The sequence below is a fragment of the Poecilia reticulata genome, chromosome 6, assembly GCF_904066995.2.
Source record: "Poecilia reticulata chromosome 6, P_reticulata-male-v2, whole genome shotgun sequence".
In the NCBI taxonomy this organism is placed as follows: domain Eukaryota; kingdom Metazoa; phylum Chordata; class Actinopteri; order Cyprinodontiformes; family Poeciliidae; genus Poecilia; species Poecilia reticulata.
In genome coordinates this window covers 10,534,156-10,551,972 of record NC_088835.1, presented here as the reverse complement: position 1 = coordinate 10,551,972, position 17,817 = coordinate 10,534,156, and the positions used below count along the sequence as shown (strand labels likewise).

General features: G+C 41.3%; 1 protein-coding gene across 1 annotated transcript in view; it reads right to left on the bottom strand.

Moving 5' to 3' along the window:
• nell2a (neural EGFL like 2a) overlaps nucleotides 1-17,817 on the bottom strand; it is a 95,658-nt gene that overhangs the window by 18,135 nt on the left and 59,706 nt on the right. The window contains exons 14-15 of the mRNA XM_081607860.1: nucleotides 15,550-15,672; nucleotides 13,975-14,070 (exon numbers count right to left, since the gene is read on the bottom strand). Coding sequence (XP_081463986.1) covers nucleotides 13,975-14,070; nucleotides 15,550-15,672 — 219 coding nt within the window. The remainder of the gene's footprint in view (nucleotides 1-13,974; nucleotides 14,071-15,549; nucleotides 15,673-17,817) is intronic.

Here is a 17,817-nt window from a genome sequence, read left to right as displayed (position 1 = left end):
TCTTGCATTTCAGAGCATCCAGACCAAAAGGCTTTATTGATCAAAGACAATTTCGCAGCCAGAGAATGACATCTGTATCAATAAAAGATAGCAGGGCATAAAAAAAGAAAGAAAGAAAACTAACTGGAAACAAGAAGCGCATTCTTACGAGACTGAGTCGTAACAAAAATGCCCTGGCAGAAAGATGTGGCAAAATGCATTGGGATGCAGGTAAACAGATTATTTCCAAAGTCAGTGCACTCTCGATTTATTTTATTGAGGAGGAAAAAAACTCTGTCATGTGGAAAAAAACAGAAAGACCCTGAACAAATGGCTCTGGCACGGTTTCTTTCAGCCGTTGGGTGGCTGCTGTCGGTGGATGGAGCTTATGTTTATTTTCACAGAACTGCACTCGGGGAAAAAAAAAAAAATCCTCGTCTCCGCTTCCTCGTCTGTAGAGCAACACTGAGATTAAGTGCTCCGGGTTTTCTCCTCCCCGCGTTCGTCTCCCCCGTCGTTCTGCGTTCGTCTCTCTGTTCTCGCTCTTTGTGTCTCCTTTTCATACGCTCACTCTTCTCCCCGCTTACAACGGGCCGACGTTAAACCTCTCCGTTATTACAGCAGGCATCCCTGCAAACATCATCCGAGAACTATTCAGCTGTTAACAATGAGCATAATGCACACACACGCAGAGACAGACTGACAGACAGAGAGAGAGAGAGAGAGAGAGAGAGAGATTACTCTGATATTTCAGCTAACATTTAATTAAACCCGGGGCCAGACCCACGTGAAGGAGGGAATAAAGCCTGTTATTATGCGGCGGGGCTAAATATGTTAGCTCCCGACATGTGCCGTGATTAAATGTGTCTGCTTGGCCGGTGATGGCTTTTTTATGATTGTGCATGATGCATGATGCTTTGCTCTCATTATGAAAATGGCAGTGTGCCGCGTATGACCTTCTTCACATCTGTACTGCAAAAATATCCCCCCACTCTACCCATACACACACACACGCGCCACCCGCACACCCTCGAGCGACTGACAGAAGGGCTCATGGTCCCCCACCATCCAGCCAGTAATAGGATTAAGATCTATTGGCTAATGAGCCCCCGGCCTTTAAATAGAAATTCTGCTGCAGATTAACTGTTGATCAAAATGTCCTGCAGATTAAAGTTTTACAGTGACCTGCAAAGGCACCTCTTCAACCTGTTCGCTTCCCGTCATGTCACAGACGTTATTGTATTTCATTAAAACGATTTGCTAATAAATATTCGTAACGGTGATTTGCATTTTTTATTTCCACTCCCCTTTACGCTGATGCCTCTAAATACAGTCCTTTGTAAACAGTAGACTGGAAAAACACAAAATCTTACCAAGTATCTTTGTCTAGTTTCAGGATTAGACAGCTATTAAAGAAGAAGAACAGCGGATTTAATAGTGAGGGTTAAAATACACAGAAGTAGATTTTTTTTCCTTTGTTTTTTTTTTTTGCTAATTATATTAATTTTAAGGCTAAACTGCAAAAACACAAAGTTTTACGAAGTATTTTTGGTTTAATTTCTAGTTCAGATATCTTAGTGCACTTGAAATAAAATGGAACAAACTTACAAATAATTTTTCAGCAGGACATTAAAAGCTTGTTGTAAGTCAATAATTCCTTAATATTAATGGAGTAGTATAAGATATAAGTGAAACAATCTGCCAGTGGAGCAACTTATAATATTGTAGCTCATAATATGGGAAAATTCATTATCTAGGACTCTGAAAATCCAGCCGCATTTGCAACAGAATTGTTTAACATCTTTGTTCTATAATGACCTAGTCAAAGTCTGTAGGTAAATCTCATTGAGATTCTGTGGCAAAGCTGATGTTCTCAAACGATCTCGTCTTAAATCTGACTGACCTTGAGACGAGCTAATTTCAGTCTTCAGATTGGTAAAGCCACATTCTAAACCTTCCAGCTTTGATCGCAACGTATTTACTCAGGAAAAGTTAGAAATGAAAACAAACCTAACGTGTCAGATCTGTAAAAGACCAAAGATTTTTTTTGTCTTTCAGAGCTTTTTTTGTGAGGACTTTCCAAAACATGCATCCCTTTCTATTTTGTGTTCATCCATGACAGAAAAAGCCAATAAAATACAACATGATTTGCTGCTTTTACAAGACAAAAGGGTGAGAAATGTCAAGAAGTGGGGAGCAATTTTGAAATGCTCTGTATTTATCTAAAACATGACTCGGACAGTCCAAGTCATCTGCAGGTTTAAAGGGCCATCTCTGCTAGATGACTTTTGTATTTCACTAATCACCACCACGAAGACAGCAGAGTGGCTCATTTTCTCTTCTTAGAGCCGGTTTCAGGCACACAGCTTCAAAAAGTCCACAGCAAACACTATTTCACCCCAATCATTCAAAATTATGCTGCATTCTCCCCGGCTCTGAAGAGAATTATCCAATACTTTATTTCCGCCTCTGAATGTCAGGATGATAAAAAAGAGAGAACCTTTTTCTTTAAAAAAAAAAAAAGGAAGGGGAAAAAAATGCATTGCCAGTATATGGAGAATTTCAAGCTGAAATTCAGCCTCCGCATTTCCTGCTGCACGAAGCAGTTTAAAGTACAACTGTGCCCGTCAGATGCTATTTATACCAGGCGGGCGATGATGAAGCGAATGTCTAAAAATATGCAAAATGGGTTATTTTCAGCCGGTTTCATTCAGGTATTTAAAAAGCTCTGCTGTCTGGCGATAACAACAGAGGCTTACACCCTCTACAAAAGATTTGTCGCTTTCCTCTTTTATCTACGCAAACCTGTCAGCTGCAATTATGCCGCCGCGCGCTGTCAAATCAACTTTTCAAGTGCTGCCGCGCTTTCAGGACGGAGAAACTCAGCCGCACTTTTGACACGGTTACATGGAGGCACAGCTGGGATAGAGCGCCTTCTCTGTTTAGTTTTTTAATCTTTTTTTTCTTTCTAAATGAGAAGGGAAGATCGTAGCAATTAAATCATCAACAATGACAGTCAGACAAGGCCGCTGCCGAGAGATGCCGTCCCCGTAGAATCGAGAGGCTTTTTGCCTTTTGTTCAATCATACACGGGGACGGCTGGGTAGTTTCACTCGTTAAACGATGCCGCTCTCCTCCCCGGGAAAACGAAACGACTACACAAACAAAAAAAAAAAGAAATTGGCCTGCTTCTCTTCCACTGGAAAGGTCAGAAGCTAAGACACCGCCGTTGCCCTGGTGATGGGGAAGACATGAAAATGACTGAAATACCTAGTGTACGTGCAGACAGAGAAGCGCGTGGAGGTGAGGAGGTCAAGGAAGACGGAAGGGAAAAAGACAGGAGGAGGAGGAGGAGGAGAAGGTAAAGAAAGAGAGAACAAGTGAGTACGAGATAGACGGCAATTATATTTCTCGTTATCCTGAGTGGCAGTCCGGAAACAAGAGCTCTATTAAGGCATCTCTCGAAGGACAAAGTGGAGGAAGAAAGAAAAGAAAAAAAAAAGCATCCGGATTTTCCTCTGAGAGCTTCTTATGTCTGCTTGCCATGAATCTGCCCTCCTCCAGTTTTGTTCATCCGCCGCCTTCACCTTCCCAGGTGTTTCTTTTTCTCAGTCTGCAGCTCAAAGCTGAGGCAGAAACAGAGGTGCTCTCATTATAACCTCCGGCAAACCCTCGCAGTCCGCTGTCTCTGTGAGCAGGAAAAGGGCAGAATAGAGACGTAGATTTAGCCTCACCTCTGTACGGCTTTTTTTCATTGTCCACGCTCACAATAACCTCTTCACTTCATTCTATTTTCGTCTGTCGCTGATGGCAAGCTCATTTCTTTTACCTTTTCTTTGTGTTCCCCCTATTTTATTGTTCGCCTTCTTCAGGTTTCTCCCACAAGCAGAACTTTGTGCCAAAGTTGTTACGGCTGCCAAACACGCCTCCAATACAGAATCCTAATTCTCACCCAATTTCAACGTCCATCTTACATGCTTCGTTATGTACAGGGATTGATATAATTCAAGCATATGCTTCTGTTAATTGCTGGATGGGTCACGGATGTTTTCACTTCAGTCTACGATATGTTGCTGTCCATTTTCCTGGTTCTCTGCTTTTAAGGAACTATAATGGTCCCCATCGGTAAAGACTCTAATATCACATATCTAAACGATTACAGATCTGTGGCACTGAACCCCATACCGGCTAAATGCCTTGAGAGACTTAAAGAAAGCTAAACCACCAACATTCGATCCATATCAATTTGACAGGGGACGCCATTACCACATGGTCCACACATTTCTGGGATATCTAGATCTCAAAGTACGGATGCAAAGCTGCCGTTTAGTCGAGTCTAGCTCAATGTTCAATACAATATGGCCAAAGGAACTGTAATGTTAGATTTAACAACACACTATGTGACTGGATTTTGGACTTTATACCAAATCGTACACAGTGTGAGAGAGTGGGAATACTTCGTCCACTCTTTCCATCAGCACAGGCGTCCCTCAAGGCTGTGTCCTTAGCCCATTGCTCTGTACTGTCCTCACTTATGTTTGTATAGCTTCATTTTTAAATAAGCTGATGACTTCTCAATGTTGGGTCTCATCAACGGCAGCAACGAGAAAGCATGCAGAACTGAAGGACATTGTGGTGTTAAAACCACCCCAAAAGCAATAAAACAATTGTGAACTTTCTCAAACAAAGTATGAACATTCACTCTCCAATTGATGTCGGGGGAAAAAAGCTGCTGAGAGGAAACAAAAAATTCAAGCTCTTTGGCGTCACTACGACGTAGGACCTGACCCGAGGTACTAACGTCATTTCAGCCGCCCATAAAGGCTCAACAACGTCTTTTCTTCCAGAGGAAACTGAAATTGGCCAAAATCTTTCAGCGGCGCATCATCAACTTCTACAACTGTGCTATCGGAAGTGAGTTCTCACTGAAGTGTGTTGATGTAGGCTCTCCAGCAGGTGGTAAAAACAGCTGGGATCTCCCGGAGATCAGAAGCGACTGTGCAAGTCGTTGTTTGAGACGAGTGGAGAACATCGTCTGGGACAGGTACGTTCCAGTACATGACCTATTTTATATAGTCAGACTTTAGGTAACAGTTCATAGGTATGGTAGGTAAATAAAATGATTTCAAAATAAAATGCTAAAAGAGGAAACACTTTCTCGTTCTTTAACTAAGGGAAGGCACTTCTGATGTCATCTTTTAACCAAAGTAGCTCAACAAGGATTGTGACAGCTGTAGCCCATTTCCTATGTGTGCCTTTCTTAAGTGACGAACTTCACTTTTACTTTAGAAATCCTCTCAATGTAGTTTTTCTAACTTTTTTTTTTCCTTCTACTGAACTTCCCATTAATGATTGGTTATAGCCAGCTTTTTTTTTTTTTTTTTAGCATAACTGATATAAATCAACATTTTAATTATTCACTGAAATGCCCTTGCATTCCTGAAAGGCATGGGTAGATTTTTCTTTTAAAGAAAATAACTCCTTCTTTAACCTGTAGCTGCTAACAGATTTTCCTGATCAGCCAACCTTTCATGTCGGATCAAGAAAAGACTCCTGAGCCTTCAAGTTCACGGTAAAGGGCGAAGAACAGACATTCCCTCGTCGATGCGCACTTGATTTTTTAAAAGAGGAAATAAAGCCTAAACAGCAGCGATTCGTGGGGAAATCCAAGTCAAACCCGGCTCCACGCAGAGTTCCTGGAGATGAAAAAGACACTGAAATGCAAATCCGTATCTGCAAGCACTTGAGTGGGAGAGTGGGTGAGTAATCAAGGGAAACTGGAAACAAGACTTGTGAACAATTTGTGTCTGCAGGAACGCTCTGATGACACTCTCTTATGTAATCCCTCCATCTTTACAGTAAAACTCAGTACGCGTGACTGGCAATTATTAGTGAAAATCTAAAACAGAGTAGCAAAGGTGAGTTTTCAAAGGACTGTGCATTTGTTTCTTGAACTTAAAGACGCTAACAAATTGCTCCAGCAGCTCCCAGGTTTTATGTGTGGGAGGATGGGTGTCTGAAACCGACTGGGAGGAAAGCGAACAGAAGCAACTATGGCTGCACGTGTGATCCAGATACAATTCATACAGTATACACATTTCCTGTGGATGGCTGAGCATCACCTTGTTAACACTATTTGAATACTTAAGCACAAGTTTTTAAAAATGTATTTATTCTTTACAGTGTAACTTGTAAAGTGCTAAAGGAAATAAATTCTTTTTGAGTTAATGATAATTCAGTGCTAATGAAAATTCTCCAAAATGAGTGCAAAAAAATTACACCGAAAAGCTCCGCCCCCTTCCACCGTCTACCAGGACCATTGTCAATTTCCCTGCTTTGTTTGAGAATCACGGTAAGTTTTCTTAGTTTACCATTTTTCCAGAGTTTTGACTATTGTTATAGTCAAAGCCACATAATAAACTAACATGGTGCTTTTCAGACAGAATCTGTTTTTGTCAAAAAAAATAAGCATCTCACCCAAACACAAGTAGTTGGTAGCCAGCTTAAACTTATGTGAGCCTAATAAATAAAATAGATTGTTATCGAGGTGGAAAACCTTTAAAAGTCAGAAATCAAAATGACAAAATCAGAGAAATTCAAATCTTACAACCCAGTAACGTTGAGATATTATATATTTGGATGGATGGACGGACGGACGGACTCCTCTTAAATGAGCATGTAGTGACAGTAGACAGTAGTATTGTTTCCTTCACAGCAATCCCTCATAGTACACATGTAGCAAAAGTTAAGAGGAGTAAGTAAGATTCTGACTGCTCTTAATTACTGCGCATAATCCCATCTCGCATAAATAAAAAGATCTAAACAAAAACAACAACTCGAAAGCCGGTTAGCCAAAGTTAGAAAACTGATACTTCCCTGAAGACTGATGGGAGGCCGAACAGAAATAAAAGAGAACAGAACGCTTGTTTACTCAGCATGTTTCACTTCTGCACTAATAAAGAGCACACTCTTTCATTCTGTCAGTCTTCAGAGCGGTGTAGCTATCCCCGCGCCCAGCGTTGTTTACTGTGTACGAGCAGCTATGGCATCAACCTGTCCCTGGGAGACGTGTCATTTAGGCGAAAGCAGCAGGTTGCTCCCAGCTAAACGACAGCTCCGGCCATTAGCGGGGCCTAATTAAGACACACTAATTATAGCTGATGGAGTGAGTGCTTTGTAAAGCCGTCTCTAAATAAATAATGAATATGTAATCATCGTGCTTAAACAAGCCGCTTGAGCTTAAACAGTCGCGGGCCTGCAGGCCTTGTGGGTAAACCGCGGCGCAGAGGAGGGACAGCTGCAGCAACGCGTCGTGGGAGCTGTCAAGGAGCGGAAAAAATGAATTCGCTTTTAATTATTCACTACCTGAGCACGAAGTTGCTGGGTGGGATGAGCCCAGGGGAGATTTGGGCTGCGTTGAAACTATGATGTTGTGCTTTCGCGGGTTATTATTAGCAGACACGCTGTGGCCTTTGCTCTTTGAAATTATGCAACACGAGCAGCTTTGATACCCGTTAGCTGTTGAATGCCTTTTTATTTCTCTTTTTATTTCCACACACAAAAATGCTTTCCTCCTCAAAGTGATGCGGCTATCTATGTTTCTATTGTTATAATTTTGTCTAAAATTCTGACTCTATTCCTGATATATAAGGGCATATATTAATAGAGACATATCCTAAGATTCTGGAAAGTAGGACATATAAATAAATCAAAAGTAGCACTTCCATTGCCTTTTCCCTTCCTCTTTATTTTTTGGGGAAAAAGAGTAATTAACAAAACAGTTTTCTAACAAAACATCCTCTCTGAAATGGAAAGGCACTTCCTCAACTGCTTGAAAATGTTTGTTGTGAGAAACTTTATGTTGCAACTGCCTGTTGTTGTCAACAAAAAGCAGATAGTTTTATCAAACCTTAATAAAAAAGTCAGTTTTGTCCTCTGTACTTATCCTTTTGCTTCACCAAACTTCATGGTTTTACTATAAAAACCTTGCTCATCTTCTTACCTCTACCCCTTCCTAATCCTCACTTTGATTTCCGCTTTTCTGCTTCCATTTAGACGTGTTATCATAAATCACTTCCTACTTGCAGCCTTTTGCTCTCCTCTCTTCTGGCGTGACAAGATACCCCCATTCTTTTTTCGTCACTTCATTTGTCACACAAATCTTCTTCAAACTCGTTTTCCTCTGCTTCCCATCTCTTTTACTTTCTTGTCAGTCCCCAACATAATACACAGATTTCATACAGAAAAAAAAAAACACGCTTAAAAGCTTTTACTGCGATTAATATCTCCGGCGAAGAAACAAAACGTCTTTTTATACGGACATCGCTTTGGAAGAAGATGAGCAGCCGTAAAACATCAGGAGTTGGGGAAGCTGCGTTTTCGCTTTCAATAAAATACCAATTTATCGTGCGGGCGTAAAACCGTACAGCTCCTTGATGCTCTTGAACAGCAGCAGGTAGGAGGCACAAATCTAAATTGGATCATTAATGTTGGACATAAAAATCTTTTACCTCTTTCTCCTTGTCCTTAAAGAACAGAGCTGATGCTAAACGTGATTCAGTGCCGCTGATTAAAAGTGCCCACAAGAACCACAGATGAAATGAAAGATGAAAAGGAAGAGGTGTGCGATCTCAGCATCTAATCAAGTAGAAACCTCTCTCCTCAGCAGTCCACGCCGTCCTCCGAGAAACTAGCGAGAAGCCAACGAAGGACAGCTGAGATGGTCATTAGTTACAGAGCTGACAGCGTGGCGACGAGGAGTTTCAACTGTTGCCCGGGCGTCCTAATAAGCTTAGTGGGAGCCGAAAGCAGAGGATAATGAGCTGAAAATAAGAAAAAAAAAACCACAATAGCTTGAGCCGTGTTTATCTAACAGAACAAGTCCAGCAGCTCAGTCAGTAAACACACTGAGACTTGAGGAAGCAGCAGGTGTTCACAGATGTTGGAGTCCAATTTTCTAACGTAAATGTGTTTTAATGTTTAGCATACAAGATGAAAAAGTTCGGTAACCTGCTCTGATTTATATGACGGACAAAGTAAGAAAGAATTAAAAATAAAAGTACAAGAATAAAGTCCATAAAATATGGAAATAAAGTTACAATATTACTCTTTATTTTGGTCATATTATTGTAATTACATTTTTTTTAATTGTCTTAATGTGGCCCTACTCCTCCATCATACCTAAAAGCACCTTATTTATGAGATATTTTAAATTTATAACGCCTCGAAAAATCATTTAAACTCAAATGGTTCTCTGGTGAGTTGAGACCAAACTTTTACTTCAGCATGGAGTCGGTGTTGATTCACATTTTCATGATATACGTAGCAAAGATGAGAAGTGTTGCTTCTCTTCTTCATCGCCCATGAGCCACACGTTTAAACTAAAAGCTTTTCAGAGGAAGGTCTGTGAATTTCACACCCGACTAATCCAAAACGGCTCCATAAGCGGTCAAAGCCGAATTGCTTCTCTCTGATTTACTTGGTGCCCAACTGATGTTATGGTAGACAAAATTGCTGAGAGCAAATGGAAAGAAAAACATCAAAGAGCACGGAAGCGACAAACCTGGACGTATAATTTGAAAATTAACCTAAATTGATTTTATTACATACATTCAAATTCAGTGAGGAAAAACAACAAGTAGGACAAAAAACCTCAAATAAAATTGCTTTTTTTTCCTCCCTGATAGCCATCTTGTACCAAAGCGCTGTGGGAGAAAAGCATCAGCCAAACAACGCAGGCCTCACAGAGGCCAAATGTGAAATCTGCTGGTGGATGCGGTCGCATCTTTCTTCCAAAATGAGAACCACTTTGCAACGAAATGAGCCTAATACTTCCACATTTATTCATCGCACTGTGAGGAAATGTGGGACAAAGAGCTAGCCTGGGGCTACCGTGGCGGCTACGCGACATGTTGGGGGGCAAACATTACATGGCTGGCCCTTCGTCCATTTTTATCTATGACTGAAGTGGATGTGCCCAGCCGCAGCTGTCTCCTGCATAATTCATGGTGAGTCAGAGTTCTCCACTAGCTGCTGCCTGTCTGTCAGCACTGCGTGTCCCCTGTCCTCCCTTCCCGTATTCCCACTGAATGGCAATGACAAGGTTGGGAAGTGCACACACACACACGCGCGCTGTCACCAGAGGACACAAGCAGACCCAAGCTGAACAGTGCCGTCCCTCTCAGTGGCAGAGAAATAAACATGCTCAATTACGCTAAGAGCGTCCGCCCAATTACACACAGACGTGTGACGATCTGAAATCAGGCGGCAGGTTGATGATGTGCGTGAGGACCGCAGGTACGCGTGAGCGCGGGGATGCTTCGTTGTCATCGTTCGGCAGCTTGTGACAGGCCGTCACTCTAATGCCGCGGCAGCAGGGGCGGCGGAGTCCCTGGGGAGGCCTCTAAAAGCTCACAGGGTCCTGCGGGCGGGGAGCCCGAAAACCTAGTGAAAGCTTTTCCATGTTCATCCGACGAGCTCTGCTTCTCCTCTCCCTCCTCCTCGGGCAACCGCATTCCACGTCCAAATTCAGGGAAAAACTCAATAACCCCGTCCGTCCCTCCCTCCGCATATCCCATTCCAGATCCGCATCTGTCAGCTTTTCCCCTCCGCATCCAACGTCTCCGTATCATCCATTCCGCTTCACCTCCTTTTACCCGTTTCCGAATCGCTACCTCTCTGTCCTAACCCTTCCTTGAATTTTGCATCTGTCAGTCTCTCCCTTACATCTCCATCTTTTCTCCCCAAACTGCTGCTCTCGCCTCCTACTACTAGAACTGGAGCCGCCATGCGTCCTAGCAGCAGAAACAGGCCTGCGCTGGGAGTTCCTGTCACACTGAGGAAGCAGTACGGAGAAGCCCTTCTTCCAGAATGAATGACTGATGGAGTCCCCTAACAGTGCCAGAGGCCTTAGCCTTGTAGCACTGGGGACCCGATGATGGTCTTGGGGTTTAGAAGCACAACGAAGGAACATAGGATAGTGGTTGTCACAGTGCTTGAGACGTATGAGAGTGACTGTCGGAGAAGCAGGAGAGATGCACTCGCCAGCATCTGTGGCGGCAAACTTCATGTCGCTTCAGGCATGAAAATGCATGGGAGAGTTCTGTGTCTGTTGTGTGCAACGATCGTGCAGCTGAAATTTAAAGTGAATAATACCTCCACTACCAGATGCTTGCTTGGGACTCTTACCAAAAGATGTAGAATTTAAAATAGAGGAGGCATTAGTCGTCTACTAACAACTAATCCCACACTTAATCGCCTTGTTAAGTGTGGGAACAAGGCGATTTAACATGTCACCAGTTTCACTTGGGAACTTGCTCCTGCTAATTGTAGACTTGGGTAGATTTTTCTTTGTACAGTGTTTGAATCAAACCTACTTCATCAGTCGTCAAAGTGCTATTCGTAGAAAAGCAGATGGGCGACAAACGCCTTCTTAGACGTAATAGTTTGGAGAAATGTTGCCTTAAAACACTTTAACATGACAGCAAAAATAATCCAAAAATTGAAAATAAAAAACTCATTTGATTTTAGCCATTGAGCTACATTCCACAAATCCTCTGCGGTGCTTTGTTTCTCACCAGAAACGTCACATTTAAGTTAAAAACTTTAACAACTTTTATTTTTTTAAGGTCCAGGCATTGGTCTGGCCGCTCCACGTCGTTCAGCATGCTGCTGCTGGCTAACTGGTGTATTTGGGGATGTCTTGTCGGAACATTAGATACAACTGAGCAATTTTGCTTTCATCAGTTCACAAAATGCTGAGTCATTATTATTTGGGCCAGTCGTTGTGTTCTCTGGCAAATTGTAACCACTTCAGCTTTTGCTTGTTTTTTTTGTTTGTTTTAAAGGTCGGACATTTTGGGGTCTTTCACTTCACATAGGCATCTTCTGGTAGCAGTACAGTAACCACAGGTTTTTCCTTATATATGTATGTTGTCTTTCATGACTTTGTATTTTTGTGTTTTTATGATGTAAAGCCCTTTGAACTGCCTTGTTGCTGAAATGCGCCATATTTATTGATAAATATGCCAATCATTGAAAAAAATTACCTTAAATACCCATGCTGGTGTGGTTTTCTAAAAGGTATTCACTTTAGCTAGCATCCTTAATCAAAGGCCAGCCGTGGACAACTCTGTACTCACAGAAAGAACTCGATAATTGAGCTCCCCGCTGTTATTATCACAGCCTTTAAAATCACACAGAAACAGCAGCATTCATGTCCTGACCATTGAGTCCGGTGGTTTTTCTACTGAACGTACTAGTTAATGCTTTATGTAGAAACACAGCCTCAGCCAAAACAGTGACTGAGCTGGTTTGTTGCTGGACAGCTATAATTCTGTTTCCAGTGAAACGTAACGCAGCAGTGCAGCCGAAACAGACCGAAAGAGAAACAAGCGGAGATGTAAACCCATACAGAGGGTAAAAAATATCCAATTATCAGAAGTAGTACATTATTCATAAGGGATAAGGTTAGTAGAACTTTCCTCAACCCAACATGGGAAGGATGATAGTCATTAGACTGGGTGAAAACTCTAAGACTCACATACACACATCCTTTTTCTTTCCTGGCTCATCATCTCGGATCAGCACTACAAGGAAATTAATTTACTTTAAGATGGGCAGTAAAAAGGATGCCTCATAAAAAAAGGGCACTCAATCAATAGCTGGACCAATGAGAAAAGCTCAGTCTCCTGCATTTGGACGCAGAAAGACCCCGACTGAAAAGCCGCGACTTTTCATTAGCTTGGCCACTTGCCTCCCCGAAAGACACTCCATTAAAGATTGAAACGGATTTTACAAAAAGTGTTTGTGTGTTGATGCGGCAGATTACACCACCACGGTTACCGGAGGAGAGAGACAATGTATGAAGCCTTGGAAATGTATTCATGAACCAGGTTTAAGTTAAAGCTACAAACATCCATACAAACAAGTTAGCACAAAGGAGCACCTAACTGTAAAGTGGACAAAAGGCTTCACAGTTTTCAAGTGTATGCATATATTTTGTTTTTCAAGCTTTAAATGGGTCTCTCAGATGTGCCTTCGAACTGCACCAGAGTTCCCTCTGATTGAACTGACCAGCCATGGTTTGCTTTTTGGTCCACATCAGAGTTTGATTACTCGTCCACACCTCTCCTCTCCAAACAACCTGGAGTTTCAAACTACAGTTCGATTAAAGCAGACTAATCAAACTCCCTTATTTTTAGGAATGTATCCTAAAATTAAATTACATAAAGTTGGAAAATTTGGTAATTACGTTACTTCTAATAGATTGTTTTTATTTAGGGGTGTTAAAAATAGAGGGCTAAAAGCAAATATATGTCACACGTATCAGGTCATTTGTAAAGAATCTTGAAAACCGTTAAGCATTTTCCTTCCACTTCACAATACTTATTACTTTCTGTTGGGGCGCCATATAAAACACAATAAAGTTGTGGTTGTAATGTGATAAAATGTAAAAAAAGTTCAGGTGGTTCGATTGTTTTTTTGTTCATGGAGTAAGATTTGTTGCAATGAAAACATGATATTTAGGCTACGGGGAGAATGCCACGCTGCTTAATGGAGGCTGCGACATGATACGATTCCCATTCTGCTCCAAAGCCGGACAAATCCTCTACGAGGCCTTTGGACGAGGCGCAGGCTCATTACTCGCCAGAGAGCACAGAGACGCACAAAGTCATCAATGCTCACAGCCACAAACAACGACTCAAGCGGACAATAACTGCGTTTGAGTCACAACTTCAGCAGCTACTCAGCATTTACAGATCATCTGTTTGTGTCAGAGCTCTGACAGCAGACAGCTCCATGCGCAAAAAGTGATACGTCATTCTAAACAAGATCCCAGATACACCAAGACAAATACAGGCTCAGTCTTAATAACCTGAAACCCAGTTTCCATTGTGGGTTTTTTTTTTTTTTTCCTGGGTATTCATAAATCTTTGTCCTCTCTTTAAGGGAGAAGAAACAAAACACAGGAGCTAAGCCGAAATGAAATCCTACCTGTTTCACACCTCTCCCCCGTAAATCCTTGCTGGCAAACGCAGTTGTTAGGCGAAACGCAGGATCCTCCGTTCTGGCACAGTCCGTCACACATTGCTGGAGACGCACCGGAGGAGAAGAGCCATTACTCTCAAAGATTAATGAGCATTAACTGTGTAATTAGACCAGCACCAGGACAAGTATTTGCATACAGAATAAGAGCTAATCCGGCGATGTGATTCATTACGGCCTTTCATAACATTACTTCACGTGATTAATGCGTCTCGCAGAGGTTAATTTCAAAGTGTTCATTATCCGTGGCGAGACTGTTGGTTAATTCGTCCCCAAAACACAGAGAGGTCACTGATGTTGACAGAAAGAAATGGAGGTTGTTGTAATATATACACAAATCCTTTGATGCTTTTTGTTTTCTTAGAAAAAGCTGGATAGGAGAATAGATGCAATTACATGGAGCAAATGGAAAAATACTTTTTCCAATAATAATTTCTTGTGATGTTACAATGACTCATCTCACAACTCTTCCGACACACTAGGGTTGTAGATTTCCTGTACAACCCCAGTGGAAAAAAAAATATTTAGGGAAAACTAAAAAAAAAAAATGATATGGTAACAAAAAAAAAGTTTCGCTAACCCAGCTGCACGCTCTCAAACTACTGGTTTATCGAGACCATTTTTGTTTCAGTTTCAGACTTTATTTGTCTCGAGTTCAAATCTGATGAACATGAAATAACCTTTACCTCTTCCAGCTGGAGTTTCCTGACATTTTCTCAGGTGCATCGAAGAGCTAAATTAAAAGTTTCGCAGAGGGGTTACAGAGGATGAAAATGTTCCTAAATGTTCATTTAGGTTTACGTCTAGAGAAATGTATAAAGCAACCTGCTGGTCCAATGAGACTAAAACCGAACAAGGTACGTCATTACCCCAGTAAACCTCACGTCAAAATTCAAAGAATGTAGGTCGCTGGGACTTGGAGATGCTTTTATTTTGAAAATAATACTTATCACTCTTAATTTTTGTATGTTTTTAAAATAGGAGGTGAAAATGTATTTATAGGTTTTTCAATAATCAACGGATGAGGTTGGAAGGCCTACTTGCCATAACCCTAATGTTCAGCTAGATCCACAGATTCTCTATCAAATTCAAGTCAAGACTCTGGTTGAGCTACTCCTAAATGTTACTTCCAATAAGAAGAAACATGTTGGTAAAATCAAACAATTATTTTAAACTTAAACCTGCCCTGGGTACAGATAACAGCACAGAGGAAAGGAATCACTAAAATACTAGAGCCTGAAGTGGGTGACCCTTCTTTTTACCATTAAAGCATGTTGTAAAGGCCAGTGAGTATCACTGGTGAACACATTTATGATCGGACGCCTACAGGAAATGGTTGTAAATGTTCTCTGTATTTTTAACAAATCATGTAAAAATAAAAAAAAATACAATCTGTTAATAGGCAATAAGCCTTTCAGAATGTCTTAACATTTACACATTTATCATGACCAGAGAAAAAATAAACACTTTTTCTTTGACAAAGCTGAAGAGTCGCGAACGTAAACGGGCAAAGCGGTGAGGTACCTTTGCAGACGGTCCCGTTGCCCGTGTATCCCGGCTTGCAGGAGCAGCTGTGGCCTCCGACCATGTTGAAGCACAGGGCGTTCTCGTCGCAGTTGTGGAGTCCGCTGAGACATTCGTCATGCTCTGAAAGCAAGCAAAACGGGCGGCCGTCAGTCTCATCGAGTTCTCTGGAAACAACAGATGTTTTTGAGCACTTCTACGTCTTGGTTAGCTGATAAAAAGAAAAAAAAAAGAGACGAATGTTGCAGGACCGTCCTGAGAGCTGCGAACAACAACTTACCAGTCGGAAAGCACCCCTGGATTAAAGAGCAGCAAATGTGAGGAATGACTGCGGCAAGATGGTAATTTATTTTTACAGTCCATTAAGAATAAATGCCCTGACAGTTAGGCAGCTGTGAGTCTAAGATACGAGTCCAGAGTGAGTAATTCCTCTGGCTCCGATCTTGATATGACATAGAAATGGCCTCAGATGTTTTGCTGCTATTAGTTGTGTTTATGTGGCACATTAGGAGGGATGGGAAAAGCCTTGGTGACGGTCTGCGCTTCCTAAACATCAACATTTGCTACTCATCTATTAGTAAGTCGCGCACTTCCTATAGATTTATTTTTCAGCCAGTAAAATCCAGCAGCCCTTATTTACCCAGGAAACTCAGAGAGGACATTTGTTATCTCACTGAGTTGTTTTCCTTGCTAAACGAAGGTTAAATAATAAGAAAGGTTTAGGCAACGCACATTCTTATAATTGCTGCGTTAAGCGCCCACAGGAGATGTCTTCCGAAGGTTTTGTACAAGCAAAGAAATGTTCACCTTAAAACATAAGCTGTACCATTAGACAGGATGTTTTTTTCTATGTCAGCAACAGCAAGGTTGAAAAACAGCTTCAGGTTGGAGGAACAAAATGGTTTCTGTTATCAATATGTACAGTTTTAGCAGGAATTTTCCATCGTACCATTCCTACAATTTAAAGTCCTTTAAAAAAGATGCACCCGAAGGATTTTTATGAAACGGCCCTTTCCCCACGTATTGCTGTTTTCTAGTGAAAACCCCTACTCAATGTAGGGCTTGCTACCTCTGAGAGACCAACAAACTGTCCTGCCTGTAGAAGCTAACCTTTAGAAACCTGATTCTTTTGACTGTTGTGGCTCTTCTCCATCAGTACCTACTCTGCTCAACTTGATGCATAGTTTGGGTTTCCACTGCGTTTGAGTAAAAGGCTCTATGCAGATGGGGTCTTAGAACCCACACTTTACTTTTCACAGTCCGAAAAGTAACGTGTGTGCAACGCAAACACAACAAAACAATGAAAGGAGGTTGAAATCATAGTGACACAGTAGGATACAGTGTAGCTCCACTCTAAATGTTATACACACTGATGGACTGGCAACATGCCCAGAGTGTACCCCAGCTCTCAACCGTTGACCGCTGGAGATGGACTCCAACACCAATGCAAGGATAAGTGAGCATAAACAACGGAAAGATGTTAAATATGTTGTGCAGATAATGGGAATGCATTTCTGGACACCACAGAAATACATTTTAATTAAAATTGTGCTGAAATATAAATTTGCACAGCTTGCTGATGAAGCTCTGGAGTGTAATAAGCATCATGTCGTCCATTTACCAAAAGCTCTGCATTTGTCCGGTACAGTAAATGTCTGAAGAAGACAACTTGGAATGTTATAAAACTGCAAATTTTCCTCAGCTAAAAGTCAGGCATCTTAGTCTAATTCAATATCTTTATTTAGCAAATTTAACAAGTTTTTACACCCCAGTGGACAACAAATAACTTGCTGGAATTTGAAAGAAAGCAGCAGAGTGTTTCTGATAGTTTTAACGCAAACCGTAGCGCATTACATGCATCTGTTGTTGCGTCCTCTTTTATTAATTTCCTCCATACAAGTTATTGTTTTCAGAATCAAAGTTTGCCTTTGTGTTTTTTTTATAGATTCACATAGATACATTTATATTCCTCACCTAGCAGACACCCACTTTAAAAATTAATAATTTTTCTAAAGAGAAGTAAACAAAAACTGGTAATGAAATATTCATATTTCAGCTGGGCCTGCAACATTTCAGCTCGTTTTATCGTGTGTTTATAGTGCAGAAGCCATCTGAAAGTGGTCAAGTAGTCAATCAAATATTTTGGAAAATGTTAAGACTTGTGGAAATCACAAACTTTGGCAGTTCAGCAGCTAGCTGGACGCGACTGTGATTCTAGTTTTATTGGTAGAAATAATCGTTGTCCTTTGCTTTCAGGTGCATTTGTGC